Raw genomic sequence first — 14,898 nt, 5'->3', positions numbered from 1 at the left:
CGGCACAATCAAATATTCCAATACCATTGGCCAAAACGCTTATATTTCCAAAAAGGCGATCTCCAGTTGTGGCCAGTATATAACCCAAGAAACCCCCGATTCCTTGAAGAGCACCAACCATGCCTCCAAATCGAATCGACCTTTTCCAGGGATGGCCCTCCCCCGAGACCCTCCCCATCGGCCACCTGAAGCAGGCCGCAACGGACGCGCTCTCTAACAAGGCCATCTCAGCAGACGGGCTTGGTTATGGGCCTGACGAAGGCCATATGCCACTCCGCCAGAACATTGCGCGCTGGCTGTCCGGCTTCTATGCTCCGTCGCAGCCGATCCCAGCCGACCGTATCTGCATCACTGGCGGTGCGAGCCAGAACCTTGCGTGTATATTGCAGGTGTTCACGGATCCTGTCTTCACACAGGCAGTTTGGCTCGTCGAACCTGCGTATCATCTTGTCTTCCGGGTTTTCGAGGATGCCGGGTTCCATGGGCGGCTGCGAGGTATTCCGGAGGATGAGGCGGGTATGGACGTTGGAATCCTAGAAGAGGCGTTGGAGGCTGTCGATAAAAGCGATGGTGGGAACCGTCAAACCGGTCATGTAAGTGTCTTGTCATGCGTTCAATGTTGTTTTAGACGAATTATTCTGATACCCCCGCAAGCCAACCAAGCTTCCCAGACCATACCGCAAGATATACAAGCATGTCATCTACTGTGTTCCGACCTTTTCGAACCCCTCGGGCATTACCATGTCTCGTGAGCGGCGCGAGGCTCTGGTTCGACTAGCTCGGAAACACGACGCGCTTATTGTCAGTGACGACGTGTACGACTTTCTGCACTGGAACTCGAGTTCCAATCATCCACCAGAGAATCGCCTGCCACGTCTCGTGGACATTGATCGTGTTCTCGACACTGACCCACAAGACCGGTTCGGGCACGTCGTCAGCAACGGATCGTTTAGTAAACTGATCGGACCGGGGTGTCGAGTCGGGTGGGCCGAAGGGACTGAGGGCCTAGTCTACGGGCTTTCCCAGGCGTAAGCCCATGTTTCATTTTTCTCGTTATGAACGACAGCTAAACTACCACAGTGGCTCAACCCGCTCGGGCGGCGCCCCGTCACAGTTGATGTCCACCATCGTCAACGAGCTCTTTCACGCTGACTTTCTGCCTCGCTATATCACCGATACCCTCATTCCAGAGGGTCGTCGAAGATATACCGCCATAGCGAGTGCATTACAGAGCCGCCTTGGGCCACTGGGTGTAACATTTACCCCGGATCCGGGACATGGGCATCACGCATGGACGGGCGGGTATTATATCTGGCTGAGACTTCCTGCATCACTGGGCGCTTCCCAAGTGAGTCGGGAGGCCCTTAGACGACAGAATCTTGTTCTAGGGAACGGGGAGCTGTTTGCTGTTCCTGGAGGCAGTTGGCCTGTCAATAATAACCTGCATCAAAGACTGCGGTTATGCTTTATGTGGGAGAATGAAAGGCAGTTGCTGCAAGGCGTGGAGCGACTAGAGATTGTGCTGCGTGAATTACTCAAGGAGCTGTAATAATCCTAATTTAATTGCGAACGTCTGAAAGGGAAAAATGTACTTTAGGCTATGGAAAGGTTAAAGGGGAAATACAATCCATGCATATTCTGGTCAATTTATTTCTCCTATTACAGGACGAGACAAAAAAGTATATGCCCCCACGCGGATTTGAACCACGAACCTCGAAGGAGGGAGATGCATGTATTTTCCCGAAGGGGATGCGTACATAAGCTTCGCGCGCTAACCAATTGCGCCATAGGGGCAACTCATAGCTATGTAAGCAGGATATCTAGATCCAGTAGCTACACGGCAAACGTGTTGCCTACTCCATCATGCTAGTCCCTAGGTAAGCGCACTAAAGCCCCCCTAGGTATTAGCATCACCCACGCTCTCGTCATCCTTGTCCAACCATGATTTGGTTTTGTTGAAAAAGTCGAGGATTTGATTCAAGGGAAAATAATACAATAACCATCAAATCATTGCAGAAGTTGACCAGAGTCGTAGGAAAAAATTTGTTTCTTGAGTGGATCACGTGTGGGGCCTGAGCCCTACTGCGTTGACATATCTATTTATGTGGATCCAGGATTATTAGAGTCACCAAAGTATAGAATGAGTAGGCTTTTCTTTTGTTATATAGCAAGGAATACATATACCTTTCTAGGCAGAGAATGAATTAACCTAGAAAAATAGTTTAAATATAAGACAAAGAAAAAAAAACTATCCTAGAAGAAAAGAAAATCATTACTGATTAGAGTACATGCTAGTTCTAGCCTTATACATAGCCCTGGAGGGTTTAGTTTGCCTCTAGTTGGATACTAATTTTTAAAAGGATATTGCCCAGATTTGTGGTTCTGATCATGAATTACTTACTTTATAGGTTGATCCTAAGTTCCTAGATATATATAAAAAATAAAGAAATATCTTATACTACATAACAATAAAACGGTGAATGGGAGGCCAAGCACGGCCGCCTTTTAAGGCTGGTTTAAGCGTCTCACTCACCGTCGATGCCTTAGCATCATGTGTGTCTCAGTCCACGACCAGCGCGACCTACTTCCACCTTCGTCTCCTGTTGGCCGTATATAGTTCTTGCCCACTCGTGATGCAGCCGCTGCGAGGCCCATTTTTGTCACCCTCCTAAAGGATGGAAGCCATATCTTGGTTCCTCTGCTAAACACCCCTTTTCCCCTGAGATTCCATAAATGTCGATTGCTATGGCCCCCGACCTATTATTTCTTGTCACTCCTTAGCACCCCAGTATACTTCACCAACCCAGATCCTTGTCAATCAGTTGCATTATGGCCATCTCGGCGGGCCATACTTGAACAAACTCCTGGACTCGCCAGGACCAGTCTTCTTCCCACTGGAAATTAAGGGGGTAAGATGCGCAAAAGAATTCCCAGAAGTCAGGAAACCAACCGGAATTCTCCCAATCCACCAGTACGATGTCAAATGATCGCCCACCTTGATCGTTTGGGAGACTTGTATCCTCCGCGACCATAATGTTCTTTTGCTGAACATCCCCATGTGTCAATGTAGGCCGGTGACCTTGAAGGACGCGAGCGAGGTATTTTTCGTAAAAGCGAGCCTTGTAGTCTGGCAGATTGTTGCGGTCGACCAAGGTTCTATAATTACCGACAAGGCCCGCAATGAAGGCAGGTTCGCCAGAAAAAGGCCCTAGAAATTCCTCATCGCCATGTTGGCTATAGAATAGGTAGTGATGTACGCCGCCCCCGTCCATGCCTCCGAAAAAGTCGAGCCATGGACACTCGGGCTTTCGCATTGCGTCGAATATTAGTTGGAGTTTTGCAATAACGTCATCCTTCTCAGAGTGCGCCAATGATGGCCAAATGGAATTCAGCGGCACCCCAGGAACGCGTTGCATGATCAAGAAAAGTTGTTTGGAATCATAGTACATCGCGTACAGTCGAGGGGCCGGGACTTCTGGGACATGTCGTTCAAGGTAAACCAAAGCTTGGCCTTCCCAGACGTTGATACAACCTCCATATTTTGCAACAACATTGTCGTTCACCGCCACAATCTTGGAGGCCATGGTCTCCCACAGAACATTGGTGCAAGCGCGGATTTCATCTGTTGTAGGTAGAGTAGGCAGAGGCTGGGAGTTCTGAAAGGGGACAACTACTGGTTTCCACATCGTGAACAGAGCAGGAGTCGACGGAGGTAATATTGAAATATGGATGATTGCCTGAATGGAAGGAAAATGAGCGGTGAAGGAAGATCCGTCACAGAAGTTCAGAACGCAGCTCCGAGACCTCGGACCACGGGTGCCGATTTTCCGGTCATGTGATATCCCCCAGTCCATGGAGTGGACCCTCGGAAACCAGCGTAATGCAAAACTGATTGAATAAACCAGACCCTGATAGGGTTTTAGCTCCTAGACGCCTAGATCGTGTCGCCGCTAACGCTAGCCAAAACGGCCTAAACGACGGATCGAGCGGTATCTACGGTAGATTGTGAGGGGGCAGTAACAGTGTATAAGTCTATATAGAGAGGTAAATAGGGGCTAAAAATGGAGGTAGCAGAGAAGGAAAAAGAAGAGAAAGTGCGTCGATATATCGAGGGGAGGGAGGGCTGTGTTTTATAGATAGATAGTAGCTAGTTAAGGCGGTAAAAACAGCTAGGGACAGCGTTAAACGTAAACGGGGGACCGCTCACTGTGTCCTCGTATACTAAATATGTTGATATCTAGGAGCATAAGCTAATATATAAATAATAAGTTAGGAAATAACAAACACAAAAGAAGTATGTAATCAGATAAATTTACTCACAAACGGATTCAGAAGCAGGGAAGCTCCTAAAGTACTTGTTCACTAAGGCTGGTTGGTCACACCAAGGCCCAGTATAGGAGCGATACACAACTTTTCTATAAGAAGGGGTGTGGATTTTGACCCAATCCGAGCTTTACTTATGGTCATGGGCCATCAGTTCTGAGATAGGCCCAGGATAGCTATCTCAACAAAGTAAATTGCATACTTCTAGCTTAAATTTATCATTGCAAGTTGACGGTCTCTATTGGTTACACTGGAACCAAAGATGGAAGTAAGAATTCCAAATTTACATTTGTGCTATCTCCAGCCTTCTCTAGGTCCCGACCAGTTAGGTACTAGGAACACTAGAAAGTCAAGTCAATTGCATTCCATAGAATTCAGATCGTGCAACATCTCGATTAGCGAAAAAGACCGGTCGCTCGATGCTGCCTCGCCAAGACGTTGCGGAATTCTCTATCAAAATTCAGATTCCACGCACCTGGGAAACGACCCATCTCAAACGAAATGGAAATCGGGAACGACGTTTCGCTCAGGCGATGCAGATCTTAAACACCGATCAATTCCAGAACAATACAGTCCAGGTTTAGACAAAGCCCAAGCTGGAAATTCGAGAAGAATATGCTCACTCTTTTTTGTCTGACACGAGGGATCGACACCCGGGTCCAGGGCACACAACAATGGGGCAAGCAGCGAAGGAAGGCAGGGGTCAACTGACAAGAGTGAGGCGAGATTGCTATGACCCCCGGGAGATTCCTACTTCATTTGAATCCTGTACATTTAATGTGCCATTTACATCCGCAATTCCCATAGTTGAGTTTATGAAACACAGGAAGGATTCGACCTACATAGTAGGAAATAGGGAATCGACCATGGCGCTATCTCTGTATTACTTTGCCTCTATAGTCCGCTGGGGGCCTTTAGATGACAATGGGAATTGGGAGAATGTGTTCTTTGATTGGCTAGGGACGCCAGACTGCTAATATTTCTGCTTCAACCTGATGTGTGATACAGAAAAGGTGTCTTCTCCCACTATAAAATTTACCTATGTACTAGAATATAGATGATCCATCTTTATTGTTTTCTTTGTTTCCTCTCTTTTGCCCAGTATCATTATTATTTAGAATGTTCATTCTTGATGGCACTGATTAAGAAAACAGATTGCAAAGAAGGCCTGCTCTATATTTACTCTCCTAAAAGTAAGTAGTAAAATCATATATAGATATTTCCTTTGTACCGGTGGGTCTCCCTAACTCCTGACTTGGTAATCGATGCGATCCGACCAATAGCGGTGTCTGGAATCTACGTCGGATTGAATTACTTATAGACCCGGTGTGCCCCTTCGATCACTTAACTCTCCTCCATTCTACAATTCCTCATACAGTCCAGGCCCCGTTGCAAGGAATAATATGGTCAAAATTCGTGACTTCGCCGTCGAGCGGGTAAGTCGTCACTATATATCTCGATTAAGCTAACACGAAACCCCCACCAAACCTCTCCTTGGCTCACACTTCTTCTTAGTGGATGGATCTCTACGAAAACGAGGCCAAGCACAACCTCGCAGAGACCTGTTGTGCATCCATCTCGCTCCATGATCTGCAGGCATTGGCCGGCCAGCACATCGACCTCGTGGACTTTTCCCAGAAGCAGGTCTACGGCGCTATTCGTGGTTCTTTGCCGCTGCGGTCTAATATTGCGAGACTTTACTCGACAGATGAAATGCACTCCGTCCAGGCAGATGGAGTATTGGTCACCAATGGCGCAATCCAGGCGAACTTCTTGGCTCTTTATACTACTGTTGGCCCCGGCGACCATGTCATCTGCCACTACCCGACGTACCAGCAACTTTATTCGGTACCGGAGTCGCTCGGTGCCGATGTGAGCTTGTGGAAGTCGACCGAAGAGAGTGGGTGGCAAGTGGATGTGGAGGAGTTGAAAGCGTTGATCCAACCAAACACGAAGTTGATCATCATCAAGTATGATCCCTGCAAAAATATAGACATATAACACAAGGTATATACTAACAATACGAAACAAAAGCAACCCGCAGAACCCAACAGGCGCTATACTCCACCGCAAAATCCTCCAGAAAATCGTGGACATCGCCCGAATGCACGACATCACCATCCACTGCGACGAGGTCTATCGGCCACTCTTCCATTCTCTAACCCCGACCCAAGAGCAACCACCTTCTATTCTTGATTTTGCGTACGAGAAAACCATCAGTACCGGCTCCATGTCCAAGGCCTTCAGTCTAGCTGGGATCCGTCTGGGCTGGATCGCATCGCGAAGTCCCCATATCATCGATGCCTGTGCCTCCGCCCGAGACTATACCCTGATCTCAGTAGGCCAGCTCGACGACCGCGTGGCGACACATGCGCTGAGCAGCCCATGTGTGGAGAATTTGCTGCTGCGAAACATTGAGCTAGCCCGGAAGAACCTTGGTGCCTTGGACGCCTTTGTGCGCGAGTTTGGGTGGGCTGTGAAGTGGGTGCGGCCCCAAGCTGGCACGACAGCCTTTATCAAGCTCGTTGACAGACAGGGGAATTCTAAAAACGATGTGTTGTTTTGTCAGCGGTTGCAGGCAAAAACTGGGGTAATGCTCGTGCCTGGAAGCCAGTGTTTCGGGGGTGGAGTCGACTTTCAAGGGTTCGTGAGAATCGGCTTTGTGCAAGAACATCAGGTCATTGTAGATGGCCTGCGCGCTCTCGGTCAGTTTATACGCGATGAGTATGACGATGTTCCTGTTATGCCTTAACGAAGAGACTGGCCATTCGCAGTTATCTAGTACACTTTTTAATATTGAAGCCATGGTATATTGTGCGTTTCAACTGGGACACCTGGTTGATATTCTATTCTATGTTCTTTTCTTTCGATTGTGATTTTGGCTTTACTCATGTCTTTGAAAGCCTGGCCTCGAGATGGTCTTCATTTTCTTATCTGCCAGGATGTTCTTGGGCCCGGAGACGAAACAGGCATACATGGCCTTGAAATATTCAATTATAGTTAGTACCTTCATATGGATCCTATTCGCTTCTAGTTAGGCTTGAGCATCTGCAAGTCTAGAATAAGACCAGCTCCAGCCCCAGCCGTGCAAAATAAATGTCCCAGGGTAAGGAGCTGCCCGATTGCCAAAATTGATACAACAGTTTTCGTGCTCGAGAAAAGTTTCCCATTCCTAGACTTTGCATGTTGCCCATCCGCGTCTGGATGAGCTCTCTCTCGCTTTGAGCTTCCGTTTCGCAGCCGGCACTGAAGATGGGCCAGAGGATCAGGATGTTGGCAGAGGAGAAGGGTCGAATATTTGCCACGGCATCAAGAATGCCGATAATTTCTGCTCTGACTTTTGGGTGATTTTGTTGGAGTTGTTGGACTCGACGGTGGAGATGTAGAAGAGCGGAGTAGGCAAAGGCGCGGTTGGTATACTGCAGCTCTGTACGAAGGTGGTTGCTGTGGTCGAGGATGGAATCAGGAGTAGTGTTATCAAGAAGAGACAGTATTTGTTTCTCAAGCGTCTCGGCTTCTCTGGTCACCTGCTGTCGCTCTTCTGAGTCGTGAATATTGCTCTCATATCCGACCAGTGGGTTCAGATGTTGTTGGTGGATTAGCTGCGACGCTCGCCCAAGAATCGGAACCAGGTCCAACGAGTAGCCGCAAATATCATCTACGCGACCCTCGGCACCCTTCCATAACTGGCCCAGCATCCCATCGCGGGCATCGTGGACACATTCCGCCCGGAGACCCGACAGACCTGCCAGCAAATCCAATGTAGTAAACCACTTCAGCAGAGCCTGCGTGAAGGGATCTCCAAGGCCCGGTTCTTTCTGCCGGTCCACCAAGGCCGTCAGCAGCCGCAGAACGCCACGGAGATGCGTCCTCCAGACCGGCATATTCCCATTACAAACATCATTCGTGCATAGTGCCATAGCCGCAGTGACCGTCTCCGGTTTAATGGCTTCTTGGTCCTCACACAAGGCAGCGCGCAGACTCGAGATAGCGCGATTCGTAAACATTAAGCACATGGTCTGGGACTCAAGACTCTTGTCTCGGACAAGCCGGCTGTGGTGGCTACAGGCGGCAGCTAAGAGCGCATACAGCAAATGAGGCGTGTCCAGCGCGGCGCTGATTATGCGCTGCAAGAAGAAATCCGGTGCAGCGGGGAACAGCATGGGCGCGGTCTGCGTGCTGAAGACGTGCATGTAGAACCGTGAGTCTGTCGAAAACAGAAACGGCGACGGATTGATGCAGGGCTGGTGGATTACGGCAGCAACATGCTCTCTGGATGACGAGTATGCATGCTCGGGCCCGGTGGACGTGCGGCGGCGTCCATCAACTCGCCGACGCCGGGGCGCCCTTGAGGTGTGGGGAACGATGCTCAGATCATAGATACAGCCCCGAGGATACCGCTTGCACCGAGTACAGACAGGCTTTTGCAGGTCGCACTAGGGTCATGGGTTAGTCTGGTCAACGGGCAAGACGGAGTGCGAAACTCACTCGGATCTTCTTTCGCCGACACTCGGTACATCCGTCCCGTCGTCTTCGATGCGCAGGAATTTGTCCTGCTATATAGGACTGTGTTGAAAGCATCGATGGTGCTTTATTCGAATCAGGGGTTGGTTTAGCCCATTGCATTGATGGCAGTGTTGAACTCGGGACTTGCTGCGGGTCCACATCGGTGCCGCCTTTTGGGGTCATACCCGACCCCATCGCATACACCTACTTTCGTCCACGCTGGGCCCTTAACATCCCAAGACAGAGATCCCCTGAGTAGCAGACACAGATTACAGAGGCACTTATCGTGCAAAAGAGTACACTATGAACCATGTGTGTTGAAAGAATCAGATGTTCACTATACAGAGGGTTTATGAGAAGCAGCGAAATCGACACACAAAGGAAATGGACAGGGCATAATAGAACAACGCCATGAGAAGGAAGCTGGAAGGGAAATTGGTACACCTGGGTGCGAGTTGGGATCCAAGGGTTTATCGCGAAGAAAAATAAAGATTCCTCTTTTGCAGAGCCTCGAGTCTTCGAAGAGGGCCGGTTCAATTCTTCTTTTCTTTTTGGTGGTTTTTTTCATTATTGTGTTGCGGCGCGTTTACCGGTCGACTTCACCGAACACTAGATCCATGGTTCCTAGAGAGATCCCAGTCAGTGCTAAGCTCCTCAGGCAGTAACAACATCCAAGACTTACCGATAATGGCGACCGCGTCAGCCAACAGGTGACCACGCGACACCTGGTCGAAGCCACCCAAGTGGGCAAAGCCAGGAGCACGGATCTTGCAGCGGTATGGCCGCTCACTGCCGTCACTGACCAGGAACACAGCCATCTCACCCTTGGGGGCCTCAATAGCCGAGTAGGTCTCGCCAGGGGGCACGGAGTATCCCTTGGTGAAGAGCAGGAAGTGGTGGATCAGGGCCTCCATGTTCTCCTTCATGGCGGCACGGGGCGGCGGCGAGACCTTGTAGTCCTCGACGCGCACGGGACCAGCGGGCATCTTGTTCAAGCACTGGTGGATGATGCGGAGCGACTGGCGGAATTCTTCCATACGGCACAGATAACGGTCGTAGCAGTCACCGTTCACACCAACAGGCACGTCGAACTCGACCTGGTCATAGGCGTCGTACGGCTGGGACTTCCGGATATCCCACGGTACACCAGAGCCACGGAGCATGACACCAGTGAAACTCATGTTCAGTGCATCCGTGGCATTGACAACACCCACACCTTGCGTTCTTGCCTTCCAGATACGGTTGTCCGTGAGCAGTTCCTCCGTCTCGTCAATACGGTCACCGAATTGGGTGGCCCACTGATAGATGTCATCCATAAGACCAAGGGGCATGTCCTGCGACACACCACCGGGGCGGACGTAGGCGGCGTGGAGACGGGCACCGGAGACACGCTCGTAGAATTCCTAGAAACAACCAGGGGTCAGCCAATTACGTGAGTTTTCAACCACCATCCAGAAAATACCCACCATTAGCTTCTCACGCTCCTCGAAGCCCCACAAGAAAGGGGTCAAGGCACCAACATCCATGGCGTGCGAAAGCACCGACATGAGGTGGTTCAGAATACGAGTGATCTCGCCGAACAGTGTCCGAATCCACTTAGCTCGCTCAGGGATCTCCACGTTCAACAGCTTCTCGACGGCCAACGAAAAGCACTGCTCGTTCGTCATCATCGAGACATAGTCCAATCGGTCAAAGTACGGCAGAGCCTGCATGTAGCTCTTGTACTCGATCAACTTCTCGGTGCCACGGTGCAGCAGACCGACGTGGGGATCGGAGCGGACAATCTCCTCGCCATTGAGCTCCAGAATCAACCGAAGCACACCGTGAGCAGCCGGGTGCTGAGGTCCAAAGTTGACGGTGTAGTGACGAATCTTGCGGTCGATCTCCTCGGCCTCGGATTCAAGGCCAGCAGCTTCCGGGTCCTCAGGGCCCCCCTTGTTGGCGAAATGCGTGAAGGTCGGGTCGGTCGGAATGAGTCGGGTGGCCTGGTAGCTCGTCGCCTCTGCATGTCGGCGAGGGACTGTAGTAGCTATCGAGCGGGGCCGGGGGACGGATGTGTTAAGAATGGTGGAGGGGCGGAGGCAGAGTCTTTTGGGCGCATTGCCCGCCAGGCGGGCGAAAGAAGCGGCCATTGAGGATGGCGAGAGGGAGGTCCAAGGAGAGCGGAGAGTAGGGTGGGAAATGGCGGATCCTCAGTCCAGGCGCATTCAATGGGGTTGGACTCGGCGGGAGATGAAGCCTGAAGACGAGAAGGTGCAACTCGCGCATTTTGGCCCAAGTCACGTGCACTGGAGCTGGTCGGTCATCAGTCGCGTTGTGGTTGGCCGCAGTGATCACTATAGAATACCCACACTATGCCTAAGAGGGATTAGCGTGTCTACAATACAGCGCTGAATAGCACGTGCCGCGCACGGAATAAAGGCCTAGCTTCTTCTGCCTCAGGCAAAAGCAAAAATCGAGAAATTCCTCTTATCGCCGATCTCATAATTTCACTTCACCATCCACTACATCGCCCACCATGGCGCCTCTGGTCCCGTCGCAAGATGAGCAGCAGCGTCGCCGGGTATGTTCAGAAGCTTCTCTTCAAAGCCATATCCCAGCAAGCACTGACAAAAAGATAGATCATCGACATCAATGCAGAGACCGTTACCAACATCCCCTCCACCGACTTCCCAGGCCATTGGCCGGGTGAGTCGCATGCGTGGGCGGTTGACCAATTCAAGAACGTATGTGCCGTGCATTTCATTACCCTTCCCTGGAGGCTCGCATTCTCATAATCTTTGTCTCGCAGACTTTCCAAGTCGACTTCCACCGCAATGACCCACTCGAGGCCTCATTCTCGCTGATCGGACTCGATGCCGCGGTCGCCAACGCCTTCCGCCGAATCCTCATGGCCGAGATTCCGACGCTGGCCATTGAAAGTGTTTTCGTTCACAACAACACCTCCGTGATCCAAGACGAAGTGCTCGCACAGCGACTGGGTCTCGTCCCGCTCAAGGGTTCCGTGGAGGGTTTGAACTGGATGCACTGGTTCCGAAAACCGGGTGAGGATGAAGATGGTTCAAACGCTTCCGAGCCGAGTGACTTCAACACCGTCATTCTGCGACTCGACGTGGAGTGCACCAAGAACCCGGAAGCCGACGAAAACGAGCAGGACCCGCGCAAACTCTACAACAACGCCCATGTCTATGCGAAAGATATGACTTTCCACGCTGTGGGTCGCCAAGAGAGTTACTTTGTCGACGAGGGTGCGATCAGGCCCGTTCACCCAGAGATCCTGCTCGCCAAAATGCGCCCCGGCCAGAAGATTGACGTCGAAATGCATTGTAACAAGGGCATTGGCGCGGACCACGCCAAGTTTTCTCCCGTGGCAACCGCCACATACCGTCTCCTTCCGGACATCAAGATCCTGCGCCCCATCATTGGAGATGATGCCAAGAAGTTTGCCAAATGCTTCCCCAAGGGTGTGATTGGCCTCGAGCCTGTCACAGCCCAAGAAGCTGGTCGCGGTGGAAGCGGATACGAGGGCCACGCAGGCGAGCAAAAGGCGGTCGTACAGGATCCGTTCAAGGATACCGTCAGTCGCGAATGCTTGCGTTATGATGAGTTCCAAGGCAAGGTCAAGCTGGGGCGGGTGCGGGATCACTTTATCTTCAATGTTGAAAGCACCGGCCAATTCGACAGTGATGTTCTCTTCCTGGAAGCTGTGAAGGTCATGAAGCTGAAATGTGCTCGGTGGAAGCGCGGACTGAATGACCTCATGGCGTAATGTCATCGACCGCTGCGTCGTATATAATGCATTGACCGGCGTTGGAATCTTCTGTTTGGCTTCGTTTGAGTGTACATTTACAAAAGTTCGAAACTTCGCTTTCCGAGGCTGGAGTTTGGATCAGGCCATTGTGTTGCAAGAGAGAAGGCCGACAGCTATCTTCGAATTCTACAAATTTCCAAGTGTAAACTGAGGACCTGTGGATTGCCTTTTTAATTTATTGTGACACTGTCCCGTATGTAAATTGCCATATAGTGGGCGCTTATACTTCCTTTTTCCAGTTCATCTATATCGATGGATAATTCAGAGCTAACCTGCTTTTCCTTGTAGACGGTTCATGGATCGAAGAATTCATAGCTCAGGGCCTGTTGGATAATCTTCTATGTCGGACAGAGAGCGAATAGCCGATCTGGTTGTGGGTACATATTGAGCAAGGCATTTTTATACCTACCAAGGCATTTGGAACAGATACCTATCCTATTAGTTCAATGTATAACTATCAGCAAAGATGTAACAGAGTGTCAAATATCTAATCATGGAGACAGTATTTCGTCTTGCTCTACTTCGTGGTACCAAAAGCCTAGCACAACGGAGGGTGGAAAGGCGACCGTTTCTGGTATTCACAGGTCCTCAGGTTCTAGTTCTGAAGCGTGGCTAAACATCATTCAATTCATCACTTTCGTACGCTCCTTCAAGTCCCACAGCTCATCGAGAGCCCAGCCTCATTTGAAGATAAGCCTGAAGCGGAAGTCAATGGTGTATGCTGAGTCACTGACCGCAATTTCTTGACCGTTCTCCAACAGCTCCCCCAGCTTGAGCTGCAAGTTGGGCCGCGTATGTTCCTCCAGTTGGGGTGGAAAGCGCTGATACAGAGTCCTCTCCTCGGTCCGCATGCTCGGCTTCTTCAATTGCGATTCAGCTCTCTCTCCGAGACTCTCAATGAACTCTCCCAGGGTCATATTCGGATCCACGTCCATTTTCCGAGCGAGGTTGCCGCACACAGGGCAGTCGGGTTTCTTTTCTGCCTCAAAAGTGTATGTGTACACCCCTTCTTCGCCGGCATACATCATGTAGTTTTCCAGGTATGGGTTGCAGGAGGTAGCAATCTTGAGCACCTCTGAAGTAGTGGACGCCGCGATCACTGCGTTCGTCGATGCGATGGCCGGAATGATGTTCTTGACCACACCTTGGGTCATTTGGAAAGTGACGCCGTGGATGTGGAACTGTTGAGCCCGCTCCAGGGCTGCGTTGTACACCCAAGAGATGTGTTCCATGTCATCGCTGTCGAAGGGGTCGTCTTTACGCTTTTCTTGCCATGCAATCTGGTGGGCCCATTCAATGCAGTGCTGAGGCTGGCGCGGGATGGTGGCAATAGTGCACAGTGGCACTGCCGGCCGTGGGGCATGCATGTCAAGCTGGCACTCAATGCATGACGAGAGTGTTGGGAGAATGACACGGGCCTGGCCCTTGAATCCTATAGAAGTGTTAATAAAATATTCTTGCAACTAAAGATATATGAATGTCAGGGCAACTCTTACCTTCAGTTCCACCATCAACCAGTGGCTTCAGACTCTCTGGATCCTCCGGGTCGACCATCCCAATAAGGGTGGAATTAATCCAGCGTCGGGCCTCGATGCTGTCCAGCCCACAGATGATAATCTTAAACTGCATGTAATAGTCTTCATCCTTATCCTGGATCTTGCCCACGTAAGGTGTGATATTGACTCCCTTCACCCGCTTCTGCACAAAGGCAGCAGCAACTTCAGCCTTGGGCTTGCCAATGTCAGTCTGGCGGAAGAGAAATTGTCGGTTCAGGTTTGAGATATCGATCGTATCTTTTGACCATTGTGAGAATATGTCCTTGGCAATACAAGATAGAGGGGGAACGTACCCATGTCAATAACATGAATATCCTTAAAGCCCGAGAGTGCGAGGTTTTTCAGGATCTCACAACCCAGACCACCAGCACCACTGGAATATTGTTAGTTGTCTGGTTCTGATTCAGGACAGCAAGAGCATTAGATTGACGTACATCACCCTGGACTTAATGTCAGTACACAGTATGCAGTTTTAGGATAAATGGTCTCACAAGATTTTGGATGACTCGAGCGCGTTGACTGTTTCAGCACCAGGAACCCAATCTTCATCAGAGAAAGGCCCAGGCTTGGTCAAGGCCTTATAAAGGTGCTTCCTGTTATGTGTAAGCGCATAGAAACAATGAAGTTTTAAGAGGATTAAGCGATTAAGCTCACCATCGACCCTGCTGGTCTGGCACAACCACAGTGGAGGTGTCCATTCTA

General features: G+C 50.4%; 7 protein-coding genes across 7 annotated transcripts; 3 read left to right on the top strand and 4 right to left on the bottom strand.

Moving 5' to 3' along the window:
• Positions 1 to 119: 119 nt before the first annotated feature.
• NUU61_008554 (aminotransferase-like domain-containing protein) lies at positions 120 to 1,549 on the top strand (the record flags this gene model as incomplete). The annotated part of the gene is made up of 3 exons (XM_056659079.1): positions 120 to 593; positions 655 to 1,028; positions 1,081 to 1,549. The coding sequence occupies 3 exons, from the start codon at positions 120 to 122 to the stop codon at positions 1,547 to 1,549; spliced, it is 1,317 nt and encodes a 438-aa protein (XP_056507372.1).
• A 1,246-nt stretch (positions 1,550 to 2,795) lies between these two features.
• NUU61_008553 (uncharacterized protein) lies at positions 2,796 to 3,686 on the bottom strand (the record flags this gene model as incomplete). Its single annotated transcript, XM_056659078.1, has 1 exon — positions 2,796 to 3,686. The coding sequence occupies one exon, from the start codon at positions 3,684 to 3,686 to the stop codon at positions 2,796 to 2,798; it is 891 nt and encodes a 296-aa protein (XP_056507371.1).
• Positions 3,687 to 5,726: 2,040 nt separating this feature from the next.
• Positions 5,727 to 7,075, top strand: NUU61_008552 (putative aminotransferase; the record flags this gene model as incomplete). Its single annotated transcript, XM_056659077.1, has 3 exons — positions 5,727 to 5,759; positions 5,839 to 6,293; positions 6,358 to 7,075. The coding sequence occupies 3 exons, from the start codon at positions 5,727 to 5,729 to the stop codon at positions 7,073 to 7,075; spliced, it is 1,206 nt and encodes a 401-aa protein (XP_056507370.1).
• A 304-nt stretch (positions 7,076 to 7,379) lies between these two features.
• Positions 7,380 to 8,516, bottom strand: NUU61_008551 (transcription factor domain-containing protein; the record flags this gene model as incomplete). Its single annotated transcript, XM_056659076.1, has 1 exon — positions 7,380 to 8,516. One exon carries the CDS (start codon positions 8,514 to 8,516, stop codon positions 7,380 to 7,382), a length of 1,137 nt encoding a protein of 378 aa, XP_056507369.1.
• An 899-nt stretch (positions 8,517 to 9,415) lies between these two features.
• NUU61_008550 (NADH-quinone oxidoreductase subunit D) lies at positions 9,416 to 10,961 on the bottom strand (the record flags this gene model as incomplete). Its single annotated transcript, XM_056659075.1, has 3 exons — positions 9,416 to 9,453; positions 9,512 to 10,232; positions 10,296 to 10,961. 3 exons carry the CDS (start codon positions 10,959 to 10,961, stop codon positions 9,416 to 9,418), a joined length of 1,425 nt encoding a protein of 474 aa, XP_056507368.1.
• Positions 10,962 to 11,347: 386 nt separating this feature from the next.
• On the top strand, positions 11,348 to 12,598 carry NUU61_008549 (DNA-directed RNA polymerase core subunit RPC40; the record flags this gene model as incomplete). The annotated part of the gene is made up of 3 exons (XM_056659074.1): positions 11,348 to 11,392; positions 11,451 to 11,555; positions 11,621 to 12,598. 3 exons carry the CDS (start codon positions 11,348 to 11,350, stop codon positions 12,596 to 12,598), a joined length of 1,128 nt encoding a protein of 375 aa, XP_056507367.1.
• A 722-nt stretch (positions 12,599 to 13,320) lies between these two features.
• Positions 13,321 to 14,894, bottom strand: NUU61_008548 (NEDD8-activating protein UBA3; the record flags this gene model as incomplete). The annotated part of the gene is made up of 6 exons (XM_056659073.1): positions 13,321 to 14,072; positions 14,137 to 14,433; positions 14,490 to 14,569; positions 14,631 to 14,636; positions 14,688 to 14,789; positions 14,851 to 14,894. 6 exons carry the CDS (start codon positions 14,892 to 14,894, stop codon positions 13,321 to 13,323), a joined length of 1,281 nt encoding a protein of 426 aa, XP_056507366.1.
• Between the last annotated feature and the right edge of the window lie 4 nt (positions 14,895 to 14,898).

This window comes from Penicillium alfredii (genome assembly GCF_028826965.1).
Source record: "Penicillium alfredii strain IBT 34128 chromosome Unknown utg000011l_segment0_segment0, whole genome shotgun sequence".
In the NCBI taxonomy this organism is placed as follows: domain Eukaryota; kingdom Fungi; phylum Ascomycota; class Eurotiomycetes; order Eurotiales; family Aspergillaceae; genus Penicillium; species Penicillium alfredii.
The sequence above is the reverse complement of the archived record's forward strand: the minus strand, read 5'-3'. Positions and strand labels throughout refer to the sequence as shown.